The sequence below is a fragment of the Lepidochelys kempii genome, chromosome 27 (assembly GCF_965140285.1).
Source record: "Lepidochelys kempii isolate rLepKem1 chromosome 27, rLepKem1.hap1, whole genome shotgun sequence".
Taxonomy (NCBI): domain Eukaryota; kingdom Metazoa; phylum Chordata; order Testudines; family Cheloniidae; genus Lepidochelys; species Lepidochelys kempii.
Window position 1 is genome coordinate 8,039,189 of NC_136406.1, and position 26,479 is coordinate 8,065,667.

At 49.7% G+C, this 26,479-nt stretch overlaps 1 protein-coding gene across 1 annotated transcript in view; it reads left to right on the forward strand.

Moving 5' to 3' along the window:
• LOC140903899 (corticotropin-releasing factor receptor 1) overlaps nt 1–25,743 on the forward strand; it is a 124,457-nt gene extending 98,714 nt beyond the window's left edge. Inside the window, exons 10-13 of the mRNA XM_073325842.2 lie at nt 4,594–4,679; nt 9,589–9,724; nt 10,355–10,396; nt 19,389–25,743. Coding sequence (XP_073181943.1) covers nt 4,594–4,679; nt 9,589–9,724; nt 10,355–10,396; nt 19,389–19,529 — 405 coding nt within the window. The 3' untranslated portion in view covers nt 19,530–25,743. The remainder of the gene's footprint in view (nt 1–4,593; nt 4,680–9,588; nt 9,725–10,354; nt 10,397–19,388) is intronic.
• Nucleotides 25,744–26,479: the final 736 nt, after the last annotated feature.

Genomic DNA, 26,479 nt, shown 5'->3' on the forward strand with positions numbered 1-26,479 from the left:
TCTTTTTCTTTCTTCCGCCCCTTTCTCCACCCCTCTGTCTTTTAACCCTTCCCTTCCAGCTCTCCATCTCCATCTCCCACCACTTCTCTTCTCCCCTGGAACAAAGTCCAGATCTGACACTGAAGTTGACCCCCGAATGTCTTGCTAATAAAGTGCTTTGAAGATGCTAAATGAAACTGCCCCCTTCCCCAAGTGCCATCCAGCCTGTGTGTTGAACGAGGCGGGGGCCTGTGGAAATCATGGAAGTCATTAAAGACTCCATCAGAATTAGAGCAGGATTGACATTTTTTTCATCAAAGCTTTTTTTCCAGCAAAAAATGTTTTTTTTAAATAAAAAATACATTGTTATTTTTGAGGTTTTTAGATGAACCACCCCCCCCCATTTTACAATATTGAAATGACTCCATGAATTTCCCAAAACATGGAGGGAGAAAGGGTTTATAAGTGTGTGTAATAAAGCCCATGTGAGACTGCAAGACTGGAGCAACTCAGTGATGCCACATCACATGGGCCCCATTTAAGATCAGAAAGATCGTTTTCCTGCAAACACCCACTGGGATCTAAGAGTCGAGCTGGGTCTTTTCCTTCTCCTTCAGCATCCCCAGGAATAAATGAGGCCCTCGGTTGTATGTCAACTGAATTGTTGGCTAAGTTCTAGTCTTATACACTTGGCCAGCCCTAGGGGCTTGAGTGAGTTTCATAGGATCATAGAAGATTAGGGTTAGAAGAGACCTCAGGAGGTCATCTTGTCCAACCCCCTGCTCAAAGCAGGACCAATCCCCAAGTAAATCATCCCAGCCAGGGCTTTGTCAAGCCAGGCCTTAAAAAGCTCGAAGGATGGAGCTTCCACCAGCACAGGAGAGGCTGACTGGAACTTAGTCCTGTCGCTGAGGCACGGGAAGGAATCGATTGTAGCTCACTTGCCCAGAGCTCTGTTGGCTTTACCAGGTTCCTAGCAGCAACAAGCTGATGGTCCCCCCAGTGCAAGGGAGATCACTATGGAGGTAGTGTAGCTAGCCCTATACCATCACCCCAAGGTAGGGTGCATGACTCAGGGGACATGCTGTGCTCCAGCCATCCCCAGAAACCCAACAGCCCCTTGAGGGTCATTAGCAGCCAGCAGACAACAGAGACGCTCTGAGGATGCTCATAACTTGCACCACAGGCTAAACCAGCTCCCAGCAGCCCTGGGGATCTGAGGAGTGGGAGCAGAGCATGCACCAGCTTTTCCACCTTACCCATGGCATGCCGCACTTAGTCCGGCTTGGCTCCTGGGGCACGTTATGCTTGCTTATGCCAGACTTGAGCCTGGTCCTTTGAGATCAGCCCTGCTGTCTTGAGATGAATTCTGGGCACCCAGCTGGCATAGGGCAGGTGGCCTGGCTCTCAGAGGGTCTGCTCCCCTCTAGGGCCTGGTTCCCCCTGCCATGCAGCAGCATCTACTCCTGTGTGCAGTGAGTGAGTCTGATGCCTGCCTTATGCCAGGGCAATCACTGACACACAGCTCAAGGCAGAGGGGGATCTGGATGGCTGGGCAGCAGAGCCTGTCTGCTCAGAACTGGCCCGCGGGGAGAGAGCACTCGTCTCCCATCAGCATATGGTAAAGAGGCCTTTTCATCCCCTGCCTGCCACAGAGGCAGAGCAGCACAGCCGGGCAAGGCTGGCTCGAATCGACGCCTCCCTGGCACCACAGCTTTCTCTGCAAGTTTCTGCCCCTGGGGAATGGTTTTCCCCCCGGATGTGATGGCACTGAGCAGCCATCAAGGTAACTGCATTCTCCAGCCAGGTCCTGTCACTACCCCGGGAGTAGGAACAGAGAAGTGGGGGGGAGGGGGGCTGTGCTTTTTCCCACCATCAGAAGAGAAACAGCATTAAGGTTTGAGCTTCGTCTGGTGACCAAACCCCAAGAGACAGGAGCTTGGCTGCATCTCTAACTGGAGGGGCTCTGTCACAAAAGATTTATAGAGGGGCTATTTGATTCCCTGTTCTAGTCTGACCTCCTGTATATCACAAGCCCTTAAAGTTCACCCAGTGATGCCTGCATTGAGCCCAGCAACTGGTGTTGGACTAAAGCATTAGCCATCCACCTCTCCTGGCAGCCAGTCTTGGCTCTCTGGACACATGCCTGGGCCTGACCTGCAGCCAGATCCAAGCAACCTTCTTTCTCCACGGTCAAGGAGGCAGCCAAGCTGCGCAGCCCCACGCAGGAAAAACCGCTCGGCCGGAGGTTCCTCACAGACTGACCAAGAGGCCCCAGAAACACTCAGGAAGCCTGAGGGGCAAAGCATTTGAGTGACAGACGTAGCCATGGCTGGAGGGGACAGGTGCGGAGAGGAACCAGCCAGGGACTCCAGCTGTTCAGAGTAGAAGCAGCCAAAGCAGGAACTTTGGGACATTCAGAGAACTTTCCATTGCCCCTGCCCTGTCCCCCTCCTCCCCTTCCCTTTTCTTTCTGTTCAGCTGATCCGCTCCGAACTAACCCCCCACAAAAATAATGGCACTAACATGCCACTTGCTGCCATCCCACAGCTAGTGTGTTTCTACCCCCACCCCAGGTCTAGCTGCTCTGTTTCAATTGTGAGCAATTTGGGGCAGGGACCAGCAACTATCCCATGTCTGTACCGCACCTAGCACAGTGGGGCCCCATTCTTAGGCATGACCATAAGAAATGCAATAAATAATATATGTTATTAGACTAGCCACTGGAGGAGGATTTGATGCGCGCTTGGCCAGTGGGTTGCAAACTACTGCTAGCCTACAGGAGAACAGTGGCGAGCAGGAGTCCAGACTCTGGGTGGGGAGTATGGCCTAATGGTTGGTGCCGATTAGTGACAGACTAACCAAAGCCTGTTGGCTTTGAAAGCCTCGGGACTGAGTGGATTAGCTGCAGAGCTGCCGCATGAGAGGTCTGGGTGCTATCCACAGCTCTCAGTTGGGGTCTGAGGCCTGGGTCAGTAGAAGGGTTGGGAGCAGCACAGAAACAGAACCAGCAGCCAGGCGAGGTGAGAATTAAGCGCCTTGGCTTCTGGCTCTGAGCTCTGTTGTCCCCTGGGCTACGAGGTGTTTGGGGAGGAGCTTGTGCCTGACAGCCAAACGCAGGGCACATCCTGCAAAATCCAGTAGGCTTAGGAGATGTGACACCCCATCCCCTGCTGTTACAGCCCTGAGCTCCGAACCTGCAGCTCTGTCCATAAACCCCAATCTGCTTGCTAGTCCGCTCCCGATCCAGTCAGGAGGGACCAATTGTGCCAGCTTCGAAGGGAATGTAATGCTATGTGTTAGGGGGCTTATTCCTTCACCCGCTTCCTTCCCTGGTCCTTCTCGCATGAACAGAGAGCATCAATACCCGAAGTCCAAAGGTGCAAACAATTTGATGTTTATTGGGGTGAACTTCCAGCAAGCATGAGTCCAGTTTCCTTCCTTAGTGTCCCCCTTCCCAGCTCTGACACCACAGAGCCTTACACCTGTGTCCTTGTTCCCATTCCTGCCCTTAGCCAAACATGATACCAATTTCCTTACCCCCATTCCCTGTTCACATCTCCCCCTTTAGCAAAACATGATTCCAATTTCCTTACCCACATTCCCTGTTCACATCTCCCCCTTTAGCAAAACATGATTCCAATTTCCTTACCCACATTCCCTGTTCCCATCTCCCCCACCCACACACCCCCCTTCCTGATTGACTGCAGACTAGATAGTAAAACTTGAGTTCTGCTTAGCTATACCTTAACCAATCATTTTCCTGAAATTTAACTAACCAATCCTAACATATTGTAACATGATTATGTAACCAATTATATCCCACCACCTTAATTAGTTTACACCCAGCAAAATTAACTATACAGCAGACAGAAACAATCACAGAACCAGACAGAGATTATACAGACAAACAATAGCAAAGTGGGAACTATAATGACAAAACAATACAGAAGTGAGGATTTCACAGCCCAGCTATTGATAAGTGAGTTCTTGCCAGGCAGGATGCTATCAAACTAAGTTTCCTTTTACATTTTCTAGGCACTTCCCTTTCTCTGGAGGTGATAGGCACTATCAGGACAGGATTGTATCCTAACAGCCCAATAGCACCTTATTTCAATGTGACTAGTTTGGAATGTGAGGATGTGACCGGTCGCTTCCCAGCTTATGGCTGCCTGTTAAAGGCCTTAATCTAAGAACAGGGCCTCAGACTGTCACAGTAAGAGAAGGACCTTACATTGGCAGACAGTGATTTTGATTCTTTCTTTTATACCCCTAACTAGCCAAGTGATAAGAATACACCTAAATTCTTCGAGTACAGGCCTTTACCGACAGGCCTGAATATCTATATCCTAACACTATGGACAGATGCCTGCTAGGAAATGGAATGAAACACCAACCTCATTTCCCGTGGGCGTGAAATCAGGACCCAGCGCAGGTGTCCAGCAGCAGAAGGCGAGTGCTATGGGAAAAGGCTCTGCAAGGCTTTCGGCAGTGGTTCTCTGGGCACTAGATTTTATTTTTTCTGGAGTCCTTTCAGGATTGTTCCGTGGCGCGCGGGGTGAGGCGTGGGAGACGTGTGAACACTGGCGACTTTCCACCGTTTGTCTCTTGCAGATCAACTTCATCTTCTTATTCAACATCGTCCGAATCCTCATGACTAAGCTCCGAGCCTCGACCACCTCGGAGACCATGCAGTACAGGTAGCAGCATGCCCGCCAGAATGCCACTGGCGGGACGCACTGCAGAGGGACAGATTGGCTGAGGGGGGCCCCAATTCACTTCTTTCCTGGCGTTTAAATAAAGTAACATGGAGAGCTGCCCTGACTAGCCACTGGCTGCCCAAGGCCTCTCTGGGCCTCTCAAAAGCTGGGCAGGAGTCATGGCATGGGAATGCCCTGGCCTTGCCTCCCTGGTCTACCTTTGCCACGGGCTGCTCCTTGTACTGGGGCCCTGGACACTGGCTCCCTGAGTTCATTAATCTAATAACTCCGGCTCCAATGCCTGCACCCCTTAGTACCTCCTGCCCCACAACCCCCTGCGCCAGCCCTGATCCCCCTCCCACCCTCCTAACCCCTTGGTCCCAGCTCGGAGCACCCTCCTACACCCCAAATCGTAGAATATCAGGGTTGGAAGGGACCTCAGGAGGTCAGCTAGTCCAACCCCTGCTCAAAGCAGGACCAATCCCCAATTTTTGCCCCAGATCCCTAAATGGCCCCTTCAAGGATTGAATTTACAACCCTGGGTTTAGCAGGCCAATGCTCAAACCACTGAGCTATCCCTGCCCTCCTCGCTATCCATCCCTCCCCCCCATCTCCAAATCCCTTCATCCCCAGCCCCACCCCAAAAGTCTGCACCCCCAGCCAGAGCCCTCCCACACCCCAACCCCCTGCCCCAGCACGGAGCCCCCTCCTGCCCTCTGAACCCCTTTTCCCAGCCCAGAGCACCCTCCTACACCCCAAATCCCTCATCCCCAGCCCCACCCCAGAGCCTGCACCCCCAGCCAGAGCCCTCCAATACCCCTGCCCCAGCCTAGATCCCCGTCCCACACCCTGAACCCCTCATTTCTGGCCCCATCACAGAACCCGCACTCCCAGCCCAGAGCCCATACCCCCTTCCACACCCCAACCCTCTGCCTCAGCCCAGAGCCCTCTCCCATACTCTGAACACCTCGACTCCACCCCCCATCCCGGAGCCCCCTTCTTCACCCCAAACCCTTCATCCCTGGCCCCACCCCAGAGCCCACACCCCAAGCCAGAGCCCTCTCCCGCCCTGTGCCCCAACCCCATGAACCAGCCTGGTGAAAATAAGCAAGTGAGTGAAGGTGGAGAGAGTGAGCAATGGGGGGGAGGCGGGGGTGGAGTGAGCGGGGGAGCCTTGGAGAAGGGGTGGGGAAGGGGCGGGGCAAGAGGCAGGGCAAGAGTGTTTGGTTTTGTGTGAATAGAACGTTGGAAACCCTATTTAAAGATCCTTGCTCCTGGCTATAAGAGCGCTCTGGTTTTGCCTGCTGTTCCTGGCCAAACGTTCCCCATTCCTCCCACGTACTCTGCTACTCCCCACCCCAGAGGTGGCTGCATTTCGGCAGCACTGTCTCTGAAGCCGCCTGGAACTCTCATTAATGAATGATCTCCTTTGGTTCCTGCAGGTGCATTGTGGCCCCAAGGGGGGCTGGCAACTTTCACACTGAAGGGGACTCAGGCAAAAAGGACAGTGCAACGGGTCATGGGGTGTGAAGCTTTCAGAGGCTGGGGTCTACCTTCGAAAAGCACAGCCCCCATTAACCCTAATCACCCTAATCACTCAAGGCTTTTGAAAAGGCAGCCAGAGAGCCCAGGCCAGAGACCTGGAGCTGCTAGGTCCTCCACTAAAGGGAGCAATTAGCAGCTGAGTAACGGCCTTTGCAGAAGCCTCCCGCCATGGGAGCAAACCTTCTGCTCCCCAAAGCTGGCCCTCCCAATCCCGGCACGGAGGTGAGAATTAAATTGCCACTTGGGAGCAAAGCAAAGGACTAATGAGGAGGAATTAATCGATGCAGCTCAAACACCTGCCCGCCAGAGCTTTTGCCGGCACATGGCACAGAAAATTTAACCCTCCCTCTGCTGAGCAGCACTTTCCAAAAAGAGACAATCACCAAGTCCTAAAATTCCAGGGGTCTTGCAGGGATGCTGGTCCAGATTTTTAAAAATATTTAGTGGGCTCATTCCCATGGGACTGCCTCTATTACAGGAGCTCAACGTTATTGGGGGATGCTTCCCCTGCAGGAGAGGAGCCAGATTGTACCTAGCACATGGTTGAGATGAGGATGGATTTGTACTTATCTAGACAGCTTCTGAGGCTTAGGGACAGCCAGAGCACAAGGTTGTGTCCGTGCCCATCCTGGCTAATAGCCACTGATGGACCTATCCTCCGTGAACTGAGTTAGTTCTTTTTTGAACCCTATTATACTTTTGGCCTTCACAACGTCCCCTAGCAATGAGTTCCACAGGTTGACAGTGTGTTGTGTGAAGAAATACTTCCTTATGTTTGTTTTAAACCTGCTGCCTATTAATTTCATTGGAGTGACCCACGGTTCTTGTGTGGAGGGGTAACTAACACTTCCTTATTCACTTTCGACACACCAGTCATGATTTTATAGACCTCTATCATATCCCCCACTTAGGCTTCTCTTTTCCAAGCTGAACAGTCCCAGTCTTTTTAATCTCTTCCCATATGGAAGTTGTTCCACCCCCTCATCATTTTAGTTCCAGGTCCAGGTACACTATATCGATTGGATCACCCTTCACCATGTGTTTGCTGAGCCCCTCAAAGAATTCTAATAGATTAGTGAGGCATGATTTCCCTTTACAAAAGCTGTGTTGACTCTTCCCCTGCGTATAGTTTTTATCTATGTGTCTGATAATTCTGTTCTTTACTATAGTTTTAACCAACTTGCCTAGTACTGAAGTCAGGCTTAGCGGCCTGTAAGTGCCAGGATCACCTCTGGAGCCTTTTTAAAAAATCAGTGTTACATTAGCTGTCCTCCCGTCACCTGGTACAGAGGCTGATTGAAGTGATAGGCTACATACCAGAATTAGTAGTTCTTCAGTTTCACATTTGAGGTCCTTCAGAACTCTTGGGTGAATCCCATCTGGTCCTGGTGACTTATGATGGTTTAATTTATCAATTTGTTCCAAAACCTCCTCCTATTGATACCTCAATCTGGGACAGTTCCTCAGATTTGTCACCTGAAAATAATGGCTCAGGTGTGGGAATCTTCCTTGCATCCTCTGCAGCGAAGACCAATGCAAAGAATTCATTTAGCTTCTCACAATAACCTTGTCTTCCTTGAGTGCTCCTTTAGCACCTCAATCATCCAGTGACCCCACAGATTGTTTAGCAGGCTTCCTACTTCTGATGTACTTAATTTTATTTTTGCTGTTAGTTTTTGTGTCTTTTGCTACTTGCTCTTCAAATTCTTTTTTGTCTAATTATACTTGACCTGCCTAATTATACTTTCCTTCTTGACATACCAGAATTTATGGACCTTTCTATTTGCCTCTGTAGGATTTGACTTCCAGTTTTTAAAGGATGCCTTTTTGCCTCTAACTGCCTCTTTTACTCATTTTTTAATGATGGTGGCATTTTTTGGTCCTCTTTTTTTTTTTAATTTGGGCTACACATTTAATTTGAGCCTCTGTTACGATGTTTTTAAGAGTTTCTATGCAGTTTGCAGGCATGTCACTCTTGTGACTGTTTCTTTTAATTGCTGTTTAACTGGCTTCCTCATTTTTATGTAGTTCCCCTTTTGAAGTTAAATGCTACTGTGGTGAGCTTCTTTGACTTTTTCTTCCCAACGAGGATGTTAAATTAATTGCAGGATGGCGCTATTACCAGCAGTTCAGCTATCTTCACCTCCTGGACCTGACCCTGTGCACCACTTAGGACTGAATCAAGAACTGCCTCTCCCCTTGTGGGCTCCAGGACTAGCTGCTCCAAGAAGCAGTCTAGAAAGTTTGGTGTCTAGAAAATGTATCTCTGCATCCCGTCCTGAGGTGACACATACCCAGTCACTATGGGACTACCTGAAATCCCCCATTATTATTGGCAAAAAGAAAAGGATAACTTGTGGCACCTTAGAGACTAACCAATTTATTTGAGCAGTGAGCTGTAGCTCACGAAAGCTTATGCTCAAATAAATTGGTTAGTCTCTAAGGTGCCACAAATCCTCCTTTTCTTTTTGCGAATACAGACTAACATGGCTGCTACTCTGAAACCTGTCATTATTATTGGGTTTTCTGTTTGTTTATCCTCCCTATTCTTCCTGTCACCAGACTGGTCAGGTGGTCGGTAGTGTATTCCTACTGCTGTACTCATATTATTCAAGCATGAAACTTCTATCCAGAGAGATTCTATGGGACAGTTTGATTCATTTAAGATGTTTCCAATATTTGATTCTGTGCTTTCTTTCACATAGAATCATAGAATATCAGGGTTGGAAGGGACCCCAGAAGGTCATCTAGTCCAACCCCCTGCTCGAAGCAGGACCAATTCCCAGTTAAATCATCCCAGCCAGGGCTTTGTCAAGCCTGACCTTAAAAACCTCTAAGGAAGGAGATTCTACCACCTCCCTAGGTAACGCATTCCAGTGTTTCACCACCCTCTTAGTGAAAAAGTTTTTCCTAATATCCAACCTAAACCTCCCCCACTGCAACTTGAGACCATTACTCCTCGTTCTGTCATCTGCTACCATTGAGAACAGTCTAGAGCCATCCTCTTTGGAACCCCCTTTCAGGTAGTTGAAAGCAGCTATCAAATCCCCCCTCATTCTTCTCTTCTGCAGGCTAAACAATCCCAGCTCCCAGCCACATACAGTGCCACTCCCCCACCAGCGCAACCTACTCTGTCATGCCTAGACATTTTGTACCCCAGTATTACTGCATCTCATCGATTATCATTGTTCCAGCAAGCTTCTGTGGCTTCCCCACTCCCCTGCTCACAATAATCTGATTGCCGTACCTTTGTCCAGTAAGAGAAATTGATCCCAGCCTCCCTGCTCAGATCTGCCTGGGGTAGTGGCAGGGGGAGGAATCAGCTGCTGTGCTGATGTGGTTCAACCCTGTGTTCATTCCTCAGGAAAGCAGTGAAGGCCACGCTAGTCCTGCTGCCGTTGCTGGGCATCACCTACATGCTGTTCTTTGTGAATCCAGGGGAAGATGAGATCTCCCGGGTCGTTTTCATCTACTTCAACTCCTTCCTGGAATCTTTCCAGGTATGCGCCCTGGCGGTATGCGCCCAGCGTCATCCCCTCCTGGCCAGAACCCTGCATGCACCGGCAGGCCCTGCTTTACCAGCCCATGCCCCTGGCCAGAACCATAGCCAGGAAATATGTCACCCAGCTGGAAAATGTACCTGAAGCTGCATCAGACGCACATCCTGGGGATGCTGAGCTCGCCCGGCCGTATCGAGACCGGTGGCCACCCTCACTGACGTCACTGCTGGGTTCTAAACCAAACCCTGTGAAATGGCAAGATTTTACCCAGGCTGGCCCCACAACCCAACAAACCGGAGATTGACTTAAAAATCACGAGATCAAAGATATGAATTGAGGGGGAGTCTATTTCTTTGCCTTCTGATTTCTGGGCCTGTCAGTCACACCCCGGTCACATTTCCAGCTTTTCTCTGCAACCACAAGGGCTAGAAACTTCCTGTTTTGTTTAATGGCAGCCAAGATTCTTACTCCATCACTTGACTCCAGGAGCTCGGGCTTTAAGTAAAGCACCTGTGACAAGAATGGACATGTCTGATCAATGCAACGCAGGTGGCTGTCAGCCCCAGAGTAGCCTGTGGGCCCTGGTCCCTGCTTAATACAGTTCATAATTACTGTGTTTCTTTCTTCCAGGGCTTCTTTGTCTCCGTCTTCTACTGCTTCCTGAACAGCGAGGTGAGCATTTCCTTGTGAGGTGAGGGGATGGAGGGGGATCTCTCATCTGTACAGCTTCCACATGGCAGTTCCCGCTGTACCTGACAAATGAAACAGCCCTGCCTGCCCAATCTAATGACTGTATTAATGGATGGGGAGATGGGCCCAGGGCTGGTCACCCTGGGAGACCTGGGCTTTCCTGACACTTGGAGCCATAATGAAACAAGTGTGGTGGATTTAACCTGGTCCCCAGTATTTCTGTGTCCAAATCGGCTGGCAGGGGTAGTAAAGACCAGGGACTAAGGTGCATCGGCAGAGCTGGGTGTGGTTCCAAGACTGGAAGGGCAGGAGTCAACTCATCAGTGGGAGCCACCTTCTCCCAGCAATGTCAGATCTGTTCCCGCAGAGCTTGTAATCGGCACTACTCAAAAATACGCCAGCTCCCTGCCCTGCATTTCAGCAACAAACTGAGCACTGCATCCTCTGGAAGGCCAAGAGACGGTCACAGCTGTGTGCAGTTGCTACATTCCCTGCCTGTGCAGAACAGATTCTGGGTTTGTTGCCCTCCTTGGGATTAATTTCTAAGGTACGAAACTGTGTCAGCAGGAGACACACACACACACACACACACACCCTCCTAATATCACTTCTGGGGAAAGTGGGTCAAAAAATGGCAAGTATTCATCATGGGAAAACCTCAGGCTTGAATCATTTTCATCAGAATTTCCCATTAAAATTTCTTGGGTTCGGGGGTTTTTTCAACAAAAAAGAAAAACTGGAAACAAACATTTTCAGTGTCTTGAAAACATTTATGGGGGTGGAGAAGTTGGGGGGGGTTGGTTAAAAGGGTCAGATTTTGCAAATCAAAAACCAAACATTTTCCTGAAAACTGAACATTTTCCCCAAAGGCTTTTACTGTGAAATCATAGAATCATAGAACATCAGGGTTGGAAGGGATCTCAGGAGGTCATCTAGTCCAACTCCCTGCTCAAAAGCAGGACCAATCCCCAATTAAATCATCCCAGCCAGGGCTTTGTCAAGCCTGACCTTAAAAACTTCTAAGGAAGGAGATTCTACCACCTCCCTAGGTAACGCATTCCAGTGTTTCACCACCCTCCTAGTGAAAAAGTTTTTCCTAATATCCAACCTAGACCTCCCCCACTGCAACTTGAGACCATTATTCCTTGTCCTGTCCTCTTCTACCACTGAGAATAGTCTAGAACCATCCCCTCTGGAACCACCTCTCAGGTAGTTGAAAGCAGCTATCAAATCCCCCCTCATTCTTCTCTTCTGCAGACTAAACAAGCCCAGTTCCCTCAGCCTCTCCTCATAACTCATGTGTTCCACACCCCTAATCATTTTTGTTGCCCTTCGCTGGACTCTTTCCAATTTATCCACATCCTTCTTGTAGTGTGGGGCCCAAAACTGGACACAGTACTCCAGATGAGGCCTCACCAATGTCGAATAGAGGGGGACGATCACATCCCTCGATCTGCTCGCTATGCCCCTACTTATACATCCCAAAATGCCATTGGCCTTCTTGGCAACAAGGGCACACTGCTGACTCATATCCAGCTTCTCGTCCACTGTCACCCCTAGGTCCTTTTCCACAGAACTGCTGCCGAGCCATTCGGTCCCTAGTCTGTAGCTGTGCATTGGGTTCTTCCGTCCTAAGTGCAGGACCCTGCACTTATCCTTATTGAACCTCATCAGATTTCTTTTGGCCCAATCCTCCAATTTGTCTAGGTCCCTCTGTATCCTATCCCTGCCTTCCAGCGTATCTACCATTCCTCCCAGTTTAGTATCATCCGCAAATTTGCTGAGAGTGCAATCCACACCATCCTCCAGATCATTTATGAAGATATTGAACAAAACCGGCCCCAGGACCGACCCCTGGGGCACTCCACTTGACACCGGCTGCCAACTAGACATGGAGCCATTGATCACTACCCGTTGAGCCCAACAATCTAGCCAACTTTCTCCCACCTTATAGTGCATTCATCCAGCCCGTACTTCTTTAACTTGCTGACAAGAATACCGTGGGAGACCGTGTCAAAAGCTTTGCTAAAGTCAAGAAACAATACATCCACCGCTTTCCCTTCATCCACAGAACCAGTAATCTCATCATAGAAAGTGATTAGATTAGTCAGGCATGACCTTCCCTTGGTGAATCCATGCTGACTGTTCCTGATCACTTTCCTCTCATGTAAGTGTTTCAGGATTGATTCTTTGAGGACCTGCTCCATGATTTTTCCAGGAACTGAGGTGAGACTGACTGGCCTGTAGTTCCCAGGATCCTCCTTCTTCCCTTTTTTAAAGATTGGCACGACATTAGCCTTTCTCCAGTCATCCGGGACTTCCCCCGTTCGCCACGAGTTTTCAAAGATAATGGCCAATGGCTCTGCAATCACAGCCGCCAGTTCCTTTAGCACTCTCGGATGCAACGCGTCCGGCCCCATGGACTTGTGCACGTCCAGCTTTTCTAAATAGTCCCTAACCACCTCTTTCTCTACAGAGGGCTGGCCATCTATTCCCCATGTTGTGATGCCCAGCGCAGCAGTCTGGGAGCTGACCTTGTTAGTGAAGACAGAGGCAAAAAAAGCATTGAGTACATTAGCTTTTTCCACATCCTCTGTCACTAGGTTGCCTCCCTCATTCATTAAGGGGCCCACACTTTCCTTGGCTTTCTTCTTGTTGCCAACATACCTGAAGAAACCCTTCTTGTTACTCTTAACATCTCTCGCTAGCTGCAGCTCCAGGTGCGATTTGGCCCTCCTGATTTCATTCCTACATGCCCGAGCAATATTTTTATACTCTTCCCTCATCATATGCCCAACCTTCCACTTCTTGTAAGCTTCTTTTTTATGTTTAAGATCCGCTAGGATTTCACCGTTAAGCCAAGCTGGTCGCCTGCCATATTTACTATTCTTTCGACACATCGGGATGGTTTGTCCCTGTAACCTCAACAGGGATTCTTTGAAATACAGCCAGCTCTCCTGGACTCCTTTCCCTTTCATTTAGTCCCCCAGGGGATCCTACCCAGCTGTTCCCTGAGGGAGTCGAAGTCTGCTTTCCTGAAGTCCAGGGTCCATATGCTGCTGCTTACCTTTCTTCCCTGTGTCAGGATCCTGAACTCAACCAACTCATGGTCACTGCCTCCCAGATTCCCATCCACTTTTGCTTCCCCTACTAATTCTTCCCCGTTTGCGAGCAGCAGGTCAAGAAAAGCTCCCCCCCAGTTGGCTCCTCTAGCACTTGCACCAGGAAATTGTCCCCTACACTTTCCAAAAACTTCCTGGATTGTCTATGCATCGCTGTATTGCTCTCCCAGCAGATATCAGGAAAATTAAAGTCACCCATGAGAACCAGGGCGTGCGAGCTGCCGGAAGAAAGCCTCATCCACCTCATCCCCCTGGTCCGGTGGTCTATAGCAGACTCCCACCACTACATCACTCTTGTTGCTCACACTTCTAAACTTAATTCAGAGACACTCAGGGTTTTCTGCAGTTTCATACCGGAGCTCTGAGCAGTCATACTGCTCCCTTACATACAGTGCAACTCCCCCACCTTTTCTGCCCTGCCTGTCCTTCCTGAACAGTTTATAACCATCCATGACAGTACTCCAGTCATGTGAGTTATCCCACCAAGTCTCTGTTATTCCAATCACGTCACCAAAATGATTCGGTCTTGGGAAATTACAGCCGGAACAAAACTTTCCATATGAATTTTCGGTTTGGCCCCATTTTTCATTCAACATCCTTTTCGATGAGGACATTTCAGCCAGCTCTGCTCCTGTGACCAGAGAAAGGGTGCTGCTGGGCTGACCGAAGGAGCGTGAGGCTATTTTGATGCAGTGCATGGCAAAACTTCCGCAACAAGACCCCAGTCCAATTTGTCCATTAGTTAGTGTCCCTGTAAACCCTTTCCTAAGAAGAGCAGAGTTTGCCAGGGCAGCACACCAGTGTCGGTTGCACCATCTGTTTGAATACAGGGATCATTTCACCAAACCTACTGCATTGTGACCCAAGAGAAACGGAACATGTATAGCCAAACAAAAGCCCCTCTCTGGGTTGATCGGTTGTGTTTCCGTGTTTCACACAGAATCAGAGGACTGGAAGGGACCTCAAGAGGTCATCTAGTCCAGTCCCCTGCATTCCGGGCAGGGCTAAGTATTATGCCTCCCTGTAATTGCTTTCACACCTTTGCTAGCTGTAAGAATGGATGGCTGGGTACAGGACAGAAACAGCAGATCCCGCGGGACGGGGAACATAAAAAGCCTTTTCCGACGCTGAAGGAAAACACAGCATCTCTTTTCTGTATCCGTCCATAGCCTTCCCTTGGGGAGAGACAGCTCCCAAGCCAGCAATTCTGTGAGCTAACAGTCTGGTGTTTGCTAAAGAACTCACCCACCAGGGCTGCTTTCTGTCTTGGGATCTTTGTGGATGGATTTTTTTTATTATGATTATTTTTAAAAACTTTCTTTTTAAAACTGTTTCCCACCTTCTGCAAAGCAGCAAAATAATCTAGTTAATAATTCAAGGATGAGATTGGCTTTGCCCTCCCCGTCACCAAGGCGTGAGGTTTTGTTCAGTCACTGAGGCTGAGTGATGTTCTGAGCCCCTTCATGGCTTATGCTTTGATAACAGGCAGTTTGCTGTGGTCAGTCAGGCTAAAACTGACCAAGGAGCAACCAGGGGAGCAAATCATTGTTCATTCCCTCTGAAACACCTGGCATTGGCCACTGTGGGAAGACAGGAGACTGGGCTAGATGGACCTTTGGTCTGACTCAGTATGGCCATTCTTATGTTCTGAATAGGCCCAGATCCCCAAAGGTGTTTAGGCTCCTAACTTCCAGAGGAAGTACTTGAGGATTTGGGCCATAATGCTGGGCACTCAGAGAGAGCTCAGCTATTTACCAATTCATCCTCACAACACACTCGTGGAGAATTAGCGTGGCCCCTGTTCACAGAGAGGGCACTTGGCCCAGGCAGAGAAGTGACATGGCCAAGGGTTGTGCGGTGAGTCAGTGGCAGAGCTTGCAGTGCAACTGGAGTCCTGATGCCCACTTTCCTGCTGTAACCACTAGCCAGCACTTTCTCCCAGAGCCAGCAAGTCCCACTGCAAGTCCCTTCCTCTAATCACCTGACAGCATTCCTGCCCCAACAGCCACTCCCAACAGGGAAGGAACATTAGCTAGAAAGGGGCTGAAAAGATAAATGGGCTGGACTGGCTCCCGGGGAGCTTGAAACCCCGAGGGAAGATGTGGGATGGGATGAACTAGGAATCCAGGGGGCTTTGCAATGCATGGAGGGGAAGGGACAGACATCTTGGTGACAAGATGCATTGCTGCAAATTAGCCAGGGCAGCAGAGGAACTGAAAGTGGGACTTCCAAGAGGGCCTGTTGGGAAGCATCTCAGAATCCTTCCTGAGCCCAGCAGGGGGCAGCCAAGATGGAGACAAAGGAAAGCCGGGGCTCTTTTTTCCAGATTACCCATGGAGGGTTTTAATGCAGCGTGTTGGAGACCAGGGAGCCGATGTGTGATTCTGTTATTAGCTTCCCTGCAGGCTGACTTGTAAACCCCTTGGGGCAGAGCCATGACTCCTCTGTGTGCCCTGAGCCCTGTTGGCTTTCAGTGTGTGGTAAATAATACCAGCACCCCTCTGCGGAGAGGTTGCAGATATCAGGACCATGCAAGTCCGCTTCCTGTTAGAGGAGAAATCAGTAATGTGGAGGCTGGGGATATTGGTGTAATTTGTTTATTTACTGTATATTCACCAGTCCTGGAACAGAGGTGGGCACAGATAGCACACAGGCCATCTCCTTTTTCAGTACACTCAGCCCAAATCCCAATGCCAGCTCCCAACTCTATCCCTGGAACAGACTCTACTTACAGAGGTTAAGGCAGAGAGCAAACTCTCCTGCTACTTGCAACAGCTCCCCTCAAGGAAACCGCATCTGAAAACTAACAACACAGCATTTCTTCCAAGACTAAAAACTTCCTCACACACTAAGAAAAAGAATGTGTAGGTCTATATGTTGCACTGCCATCTGATAACAATGGCAGGGCTACATATAACAATAATATTATTTGAGATAACACTGATATTATTTGAGATGTGTGTTCCAAAGCATATGTTTCCTGTCTAAGTCATAAAGAAACACAAAGCCCAGAACAAGGGGAAGATGCTGCCAGATACTGAATTTGTAGCAGGTGGAGAGAGGCTATTTCTTTCCACATGGATCAGATAAAAAGCTCCTTTCTCTGACCTCCTGTTGCTGTGATCTTTGACCCTGAACTCCCCTTCCCCTATGTTGCAAATCTGCCTGGCATTTCCTTCTGCAGCCTCCCACATATGTTACAACTTCCCATCTGCCTCTTTCCTCCTTGGTTCCTACAAGTCTATTCCTCTGCAGCGGCTGCTGTCCAGCCACATCCGCAGCCTCCCCAATCACAGTTCTCCAGAGTCTAGCAAGTGCAGAATGCTGCCTCCCTCTTCAAAGAAGCATGGCCCCGTACACCCCACTCACCAGCACCGTTTAGACCCAGTTCAAAATCCACCCCACACTCTGCCTTTGACCTGTACTGCCCTCCCCACTCCCTTCCTTTAGCATTGGCGTCCTCTCTGCCCAACCCTATAGACACTGTGGGTGCAAGAGCCTTCTCTTCTGCAGCTCACACCATCAGCAGCAGCTTCCTTGTGTCTCTAAGTGCAGGACTGTGCACTTAGGACAGAAGAATCCCATGCACTACTACAGGCTGGGGACCGACTGGCTAAGTGGCAGTTCTGCAGAAAAGGACCTAGGGGTGACAGTGGCTGAGAAGCTGGATCTGAGTCAGCAGTGTGCCCTTGTTGTCAAAAAGGCCAACGGCATATTGGGCTGTATTAGTAGGAGCATTGCCAGGAGGTCGAGGGAAGTGATTATTCCCCTCTATTCGGCACTGGTGAAGCCACATCTGTAGTATTGCGTCCAGTTTTGGGGCCCTCGCTACAGAAAAGATGTGGACAAATTGGAGAGAGTCCAGCGGAGGGCAGCAAAAATGATCATGGGGCTGGGGCACATGATTTACAAGGAGAGGCTGAGGGAACTGGGGTTATTTAGTCTGCAGAAGAGAAGAGTGAGGGGGGATTTGATAGCAGCCTTCAACTACCTGAAGGGGGGTTCCAAAGAGGATGGAGCTCGGCTGTTCTCAGTGGTGGCAGATGACAGAACGAGGAGTAATGGTCTCAAGTTGCAGTGGGGGAGGCTTAGGTTGGATATTAGGAAACACTATTTCACAAGGAGGGTGGTGAAGCTCTGGAATGGATTACCTAGGAAGGTGGTGGAATCTCCTTCCTTAGGGGTTTTTAAGGCCCAGCTTGACAAAGCCCTGACTGGGCTGATTTAGTTGGTGTTGGTCCTGCTTTGAGCAGGGGGTTGGACTAGATGACCTCCTGAGGTCTCTTCCAACCCTAATCTTCTATGATTCTATGATTCTCCATCTCATCACCATGCTGTCGGGGCCTCCCATAGGATTGCAGCAGGGCAAGCCGGGCTAGCAGCTGGCGCTTGCCCCAGTGAGCAAATAACAGGCAGCTTAGGACTGGACCTCGCTGGAGACAACCTGGGAATTTCAGAGCCCTCCAGAATTTCCGTGCTCGCCCAGGGCCATGAAGCGCTGAGATGCAGACACGCCCAGTAGCCATTACATAGACCAGGCTCCTCGATCCCATTCCTAGCTCCACTGTCAGACAGGACACGCTGCTGGACTGCACAGAGTGTGTGGCCTGGTTCTGCTGCAGAGCCCACAGCGCAGGCAAACAATGCGTTGAGACTGGATTGATTGCTGGGGGGGCTCCATGGGAAACAATCGTCCCCTGCACTAACTCGGGACACAGCTCGGAGCCAGGGGAATGGAAAGGGGGCAGAGCCAGCTACTCAGCAGCCCCAGCTGTCTGGGTGTTAGATATTTGGAAGGCTAATGACGGACACTAAGAAATCTGTTCCCACGCAGCTGTTTCATCCACCCTAGCACCCGTTGGTGGAATTCGCACCTTGCGGTCAATAAAACGTCCTTCAGCAGTAACTCCAGGAAGTATTCTTTGCATCATACGGGAGGTCAGACTAGATTAGCACAATGGGCCCTGCTGTCCTTGGAATCTGTGAATCTATGATATTTACCAGCCACCCAAGGCATCTGCACTGCTGTAAGTTTGAACTGACACAGATGCGGACCAGACAAGTAATAAAGAAACTCTGTGAGCCCATCGCTCGCTTACCCTCCATCACACACTAGGCAGCCTCAGGTTTATTAGACGCTAGCTCTTTTTTATAGCTGAAGTCCAGATTTATCTCCTCCTGCTCGCTCTTTCACATTCCTGGACCCGGGTTCATTTCTCTCCTTTCCTGTCAGACCTTTAAAGACAGGATTTATTGAGGTCGGTGTCCAACAATGGAGAGTGACTAGCCGGGAGTGGGAGTCGGGACTAGTGGGACCTATTCCTGGCTCTGGGAAGGAGGCTGCCTTGTCAGTTAGAGCAAAGGTTTTGGAATTAGAACTGCTGGGCTCAAATCTCCCATTGCAATGACCCAGTGGGGTGACCTTTTGCAAATGCCCTGTCCCTGCATCTGCCTCAACTCTCTCCCCGTCACACTGGGATAAGAATGTTTCACAGATTCATAGGCTCTGGGGGGATCAGAAGGCTCCACTCTGATCACCTAGTTTGACCTCCAGCATAAGGCAAGCCCCAGAACTCCAGGGTGACCTTGGGCAAGTCATGTCCCTGCTCTGTGCCTCAGTTTCCCCATCTACAAATACAGAATAATGCCAGGAACTGTTCCTTCCTGGGGAATTTGAGGGCTTAGTTCATTGATGTCTGTAACCTGCTTTCAGCCCCTTAGCTCTAAAGTGTATTGCAGTACTGTGCAACGGGAGAGGGAAATCTTGCCCTAGTTCTGCCGCAGGTCTCAGGAAAGCCCTCGCCAGCAGCATGGGTTGTAAATGCCCTGTGTCCTCTGCAATGTGTTGGCAGGTCCGCTCTGCTGTCCGGAAGCGATGGCACCGGTGGCAGGACAAGCACTCCATCCGCGCCCGCGTGGCCAGAGCCATGTCCATCCCCACGTCGCCAACGCGCGTCAGCTTCCACAGCATCAAGCAGTCAACGGCTGTCTGAGGGGAGGAAGCCGTCGCACGGGACGGGAGCCAAGGTTTGCAGCAGAGCCTCTGCTGCTTGTACTGCACACGGCGTGCGGGCCATGTACTTCCAGGATGGAACCCCAGCCCACGAGCCCAGCAGAGCCCGGGCAGGGACTGTCTGACACCAAAGAAACCCCTTGCCAGCGTCCACCCTGGGAGACCAGCTCTCAGAGCACCTCTTTCTTATTCTCCCAAGCCCTTGTGAGGCCAGAACCTCCCTTGCCCAGGACTGTGGGTCTGGGCAATATCTGGTGGCCCTGGCAAGGCCTACAGCAACTGAGGACAACGGTCCATTGAGGACTTCACATTATCCCAGGGTCGGCTGCGGGCAGAGCAATTCCCCGAGCAATGCCGGGTGTGCTGGAGATATGGCAGAGTCCAGCACCCGCCCCGATCCTGACCTAGCAGCCGGTGTAGTGGAAATCTTTGTTTGTCCGGTGAGAGCCCTGGTCCTGCTAGCACTGGTCACATGGATGGGATGTGGCCAGTCTGCATTTTTGCCTCTCTCCCCATTCCCATGCATGTCACTGCCCCTCTGGGGTATAAATTCCTCGCTCCGGTTCAGCGGCTGCACGGCAGGTCGCTTTGGAGTGACTGCCTTCAAGGGTGTCGTGAAAGCTCCGTTTGCGGCACATGGCGATGGCATCTCTGGAACAACCCTGTCAGAAGCCACTGCCACCACATGGCCTTGCTAACCCGTTCTGGGGGGGCAAGCCTGGGAAATCCGCTGCCAGGCTCCTGCTGCCAGTGCAGATGCCCTGAAGAACCTCTGCAAGCTGCGGTGATGGGGAGGGATGCCCTGATGTGCGTTAACCCAGAGGACAGACCAGCTGCTTGGGCCGTGAATGTAGTTTGCCTGGTGCCATTTCTGTGCTTTGCCTTATGCCTCCGTTTTATTACAACCCTGAGAGTATTCATCCCCCCACATCCACCCTGCCCCCCTGCTCCAAGCAGGATACCTGGCGAGGTCACGCGGCAGCCCCTGCCATGCAGTCTGCTGCAGAGCTGGGGTCGCCCTGCTGCCCCCTGCAACCCCAGCATGTGGCGCCTGGCGAGGCCCCGCGGCAGCCAGGCCTGCACGTCGCTGAGTGAATGCAGCATTTGTGAGAGTAGCCTGAGCCTGAGTCTTCACTGCGGCGTTCGCCCCAGTGACCGGCCCTCGCACTCGCTCCTCTGGCGTTAGCCCAGCTCGAGAGTGGGCATGCTAGCTGCGGACACGTTGTGGTAACGCTCGCAGGACCCCGCCAGGCCAGCCCACGCCAGCGGAAAGCCCCTCTGCACTCGCGCCAAGGTGGCAAGAGCCAGATCCTGTAGGGAACAGGGAGATCAGACACCAGGGGAGGGAGTGGGTCACTGGCACTCAGTAAATGAACACCAGGTGAGCAATGCCAGTGGAGATACGGCAAGTGGGGGGTGAGATGGTTCCTCCCAGAGCAGAGACCTGGCATGATAGGGCCCCGGGGTGGGTGTGAAGAAGAGGAAGGCAGCTCCCATTGAAACCCCAGGAAAACATTGAATGGGGGGGGGGTTGGCTTCTGCCCATGGCAAGACAAGGATTTGGAGGACACCTGGGTTCACACCCGGATCCTTGGGAAGAGGGCGTCAAAAGCTACACAAAAAATCTTTTAACTTCTCCCAAATACACATGCCCACATACACCCTACCCACACATGCACTCTCACATACATGCAACTCACACACACACACACACACACACACAGCACCTTGGTTTTATGCCTCATCAGACAACACAGCTTTGATGTACTTATTTCTAAGATAAGCAAAATTTGGCCCAACTCTGCTGCGTTGTCTACAGGCCGCAATTCCCGCAGGATCACTGTCGGGGTGCAGAAGGGGACATGGGGCTGAGCTGCCCCCTGGTCTCAAGCTGCTCCTCTGGGGCTTTCTTTCCAGAGGGTGTACAGCTGAGATGGAGAACTACAGAAAGCACTGAGGAGAGACCAGTAGGTCGTGGGTGGCGTGTTCTGAAACCTGCAGTTTTACAATCCAGCGACTTCTGCATATTTATGCATATTCATCCAGTATGCAAATGAGGATATTGGATCATTTGCATAAACCCTCCAGATTTCTGGATCTTCGGCCTTATATGGCTATACCCTCTGGTGGGTAGAACTGTGTGGCAAACATTCCCAGCTGCCCTGAACTGCTTTAGCTGAGAGCCAGGGAACAACTCGTTTGTGGGCAGGGTTTGCTTGTGCCTTCTCTACAGAAAGATTGCAGATGACTAACAAAGAAATGCAAATCCTGTTTTTCTCAGCCCGTAAACTCATGGCAGTGACAGTGGAATTTTTCGATGTTTTAATCTTTCGTATTTTAATTCCAAAAATGTCCATTTTTCTAACCTGCAAGTTTTCTCAGGAATGGCTGGGTTACGACTAATTCCTCAATTGTTGAAAAGCAAGTTTCAAAGTTCCAAAAAGGTCCCATTTTGACGTTTTCTAAATGGTTTTCCAAGTCAAAAGGACTTTTTGTTCAGAAATTAAAGCTAATTAGAGTGACAACATTTTTAAAAATATATGATTGAAATTGAAATAAATGTTTCAATCGGCCCAAAGTGAAATTTAGGAGAGGGAGGTTTGGTGGGGGAGGGACATGAAAATGTTCTAGATTTCCACTTTTCATCCCAACTTGGGATGGGAAAAATGTTCAAAATCTGAAAAATCCATTTCCCATCCAGCCCTACGTGACAAATCTGCACCCATCTCCTTGTACTGACCTTCCTCCGATGGTCCTTGCTCAGCGCTATTAAGTTCTACCAGGAGTGCCAGCATCTCCTCTGAAATACCCCTCTCATTCCATGGCCCTACCTCCAGCTATGGCCTTGGAGAGACTATATCCAGAGCCAGTGTCCACACTTCAGAAAGGATGTTCAACAACTGGGAAGGGTTTAGAAAAAAACTATAAGGTTTATTCAAGGTCCGCAAAACCTGCCTTCCAGTGACAATCTAATGGAGCTCCAGCGGCTTAGTTTATCTAAGATGATTAAGAGGCAATTTATTTGAGTAGGGTTCTATTTTTCAGGGTTTATTAATTTCATTGGGGAGGGGTATTTTTAGCCATTTTTGAGTTCTGTGTAGATGTCCAAAAACTGGGTTATTTCCAGGGCTTTCCCTTTGGATATTCACCTCATACTGTTTCAAACTGCACCATGTTCAAGTGCAGTAGGGAAACTAGTGCACACCAGCAAGGTCTACATGGACCAATTAATGCACAACACACTAGTGTGCTTTAGAAGTCATACTCCTGTAGTCTGCATTGGTGCTCCATGGAGACAAGCCCATAGAGATACAAGCCAGTGAGTGGAGACATCACCTCTGTAAACACACAGAGCTGGGAAAGGGGTGAAATCCACATGAATTGAGAAAACATTTCTGGTGTTTACTGGATAAACACTGGTTTGTTCTGGGGTTCTGTATCCGGGATGTTTTATCAGTGTTTACCAGTTAAAACCTAAAATCAGAAGCCCTCTCCATCCATACCTATGCCAAGAGAATATATCAGTCCTAGAGAGCTCTTTTAGGTAGCTGGCAGAGGCAGAATAAAACCCACCAGCTGGAAGCTGCAGCCAGGAAAGTTCAAAAGGGCAACCAGCAGCACCAAGGGGAATTAATTCTTGGAACAGATCAGCAAGGAGCCTGGCAAATTCATCATCACCGGGAGGCTTTAAATGGAGATCAGCCATCCTACTGTCAGAATCACAGGGTGATGTTTTCAAGACTGTGTTATACAGGAGGTAAGATGAGCTGATCATCAGAGTCCTTCAAGCCTTAAAATCTATGACATTACAAGGCCATGCCATTCAGAGAAGGACAACCAGAGGTTGGTAACCCAATGCTAACCAGGCAGCATGTCTCATTCCAGGAAGTAACACTCTGGGCAGGGGACAGAGTGACCCTGTACCGGGCTTGGTTCTCTCTGAGGTCCTGGCCAATTCCCCTGATGGCCATTTTTGTGCTTGTTTGAACTGCCCCATGCTCCATACACACACGTCACATTTGTGTCTGATGGTTCCACATGGCTGGTGAGCCAGCAGTTCTCACAGCAGAATATTTCCCGGATGGATGGGTGAAATTCTGACCCCCACTGAAGTCAATGGGTGTTTTGCTATTGACTGCACTGGGGCCAAGATTTCATCAGTGTTGCCACTATAGATGAACAAACAGTTCTAATAGGGGCAAGGATGACGCAATGGTTAAAGGGCAGGATGGTGTGATGGTTAAAGAACTGACCAGAATAGCTGTCTTCTGCTTTAGGAGATGCATCATTCCTGGGTACCCCAGGGTTTTAATCCCCACTCTGCCACTGACTTACTGTAGGACCTTGGTCAAGTCACTTCACCTTTATGTTTTATAGTTTTCTCCACTATAAATTGGAGCTAATGATACTTCCTCAAAAGGGAGTTTTGAGGCTTCACATTAATATGCATAAAACACTTTGTTATCCTGGAATGAAAGCTGCTAGAGGGGAGAAGGAGAAAACACACTACAAAAACCTCCATCCAACCTTCAGGATGTTCCCTGAACTGAACTCTACCCATGACCAGCTGTCACATGTCCAGAAATTGCTCCATGACCCACAGGTCATTGAAAGAGCCCTAAATCAATGCTGAGGGTCATAGTTACCACGTCCTAATTTGAAGACGTTGCTCTCTCATTGGGGTGATTCACTAACACATGGTGATGCAGCAATGTCATGGCATCCAAGTCATATCACTAACTGAAGACACAGAAGTTCATAGATACCAAGGCCAGAAGGGACTATTGTGATCATCTAGTCTGACCTCCTGTACAACACGGGCCTTAGAACTTCCCCAAAATAATTCCTAGGTGCTGCAGCATTGTGGAGAAATGAGTAGAGCTAGGCAGGACCTGGATTTTCCAGTTCAAAAGGAATTCCCCAATTTCTAAATTTGTTCCCTTCCAAACTTGGAACAAACAAAAAAATTGAATTTTCCTGCGAAAGGGAAATTCTGGGAGGAAAAATCACTTTGTGCCCACGGAAACGTTTCATGTTGGTAAAATTAAAACATTTCATTTCAATTTCAACCTTTGGAAACCCTTTCACTTTTTTTAAAAATACATTTCATGTCAAAAATCATTTCAAACTGAAAAATCACAGCAGTCCACACCAAAAATGTTGAGCTAGGATAATATCGAATCGCTTCGTTGCGGGAGGTTTTGCGAAACGTGCTGTTGTCAAATTGACACTTTTTCTCAGCATTTTGATATTGGCAAAAAATATTTCAATAAAAACTTGGAGCCCAGCTCCAGGAACGAGGCAGTGGCTCGGTACTTTGCCGATGGCATGTCAGAGCCAGGAATGGGACCCAGGAACTCCTTGTTTCCAGCCGGGTAGGATTCACTGCACTAGGGCTGCCGTGTAGAACACCTGATTCAAACAAAGCCCTTTACAATAGACAGAGTCAAACAATGCTCACCTGCTCCAGGGTGTGAAGGGATCTGACATGGAAAGTGAACTCCAAAAAGAATGAAACAAACGCAAGCAGAACCAGGAATGGCATTCATCAGATTTCAGTGAAACTGAAGCCAACGTGCGATGCCCAACTTGCTGTCAACCCTACGTCCTGCCAGCTCTCTGCCAGTGCAGTGTGGAATGGTGCCCCATGATTTCACAGCACCTTCATCATATTTTTGCCCTGTAGCCTAACACCTTGTCAAATAAACTAAACAATCATTGCCATCCCACAGGCTATAAAAACTGCTGCGTAAACAAACCATCACCTCCAGTGATTCCCACCCATCGGGATACACTTCAACACGGAAATCCATCAGCCCCGAGGGACCAGTGCGCTCCCTCCTTGGGTTCCCCTCTTGCAGGCCAATGCCCTTGGGTGCCCAGGAGAATGGATGCAGGATGATGCTAGTTTGGAAGACCTCAAGCTGGCTGACTGATCCCTTTCTCCCTCACCCTGTATCCAGCTCCCAGGAGAGCCAGCGCTCTGCGCATGCCAGTGGCCAATGTGGAGGGGTCAAACGACAACAAAATGCCCAATGTGGCCAATGTGGAGGAGCAAAACGACAACAAAAGCAGCACTGTGTGGGTGTCACTATTTACTTCATCCTCCTGTCTTACGATTGTTCAGATGTGCACAATTTGCTTTAAAAAAATCTGTGTGTTGCCTTGTGTACTCTCAACTCTGTTTAATTAAAATGGCTTTTAATTATTTCATGGGGACTTTGCGTTTGTCTCCCAGAGAAGGAAGGGTTGGTTCAGTCATGGGATCTTCGCACCTCTTGGATGGGACCCTGGAGTACTGCCTTTTCTCCCCACGTCTAGGATATCTCAAGAGGGACTGCTCCCAAAAGACCAGAGCCAGGAAGGGGCTGAATACCCTCAGATCCAAGGGCGTGGTCTCCAGGTTCCAGCCCCAGATGGTCATCAGAAAGCATCAGGGGTTGAAGCCAGGGCACAAAATACAAAGCAGAACCTGCTCCTGCTGTTTATTTTTGGGTGCCAAATGAGCTAAAATTGGGTGGTGATCTGTAGAATTAACCTGGCTACTTGGAGGCAGTGTGGCCCAGTGGACCTCGGTTCTCTTCCCAGCTCTGCCCCGGGGCAAGTCACTTACCCGCTCTATGCTGCCATTTCCCCAGCTGCAGATTGGGGATAAGGAGACTCACCTCCGTTGACATCTACTGCTAACAAGTGCTCTGTGGGTATTACTATTCTTGTCACTTTAATGTGAGAGGGGCCAAGCTCCCACAGCCAGCCCCCTTTGCACCTCTGTTCACCATCTGTTATGGGGGTCACGATATGCGAGGAGAGTTGGGTGGGATCAGCGGTGTGATTTGCAGTCAGGAAGTGCCAGTTATTACTATTCTATGTTTGAAAAAATATTACACATCTCAAGCTGTCAATTTCTACATGTAGGGGAGAGCGCCTCCT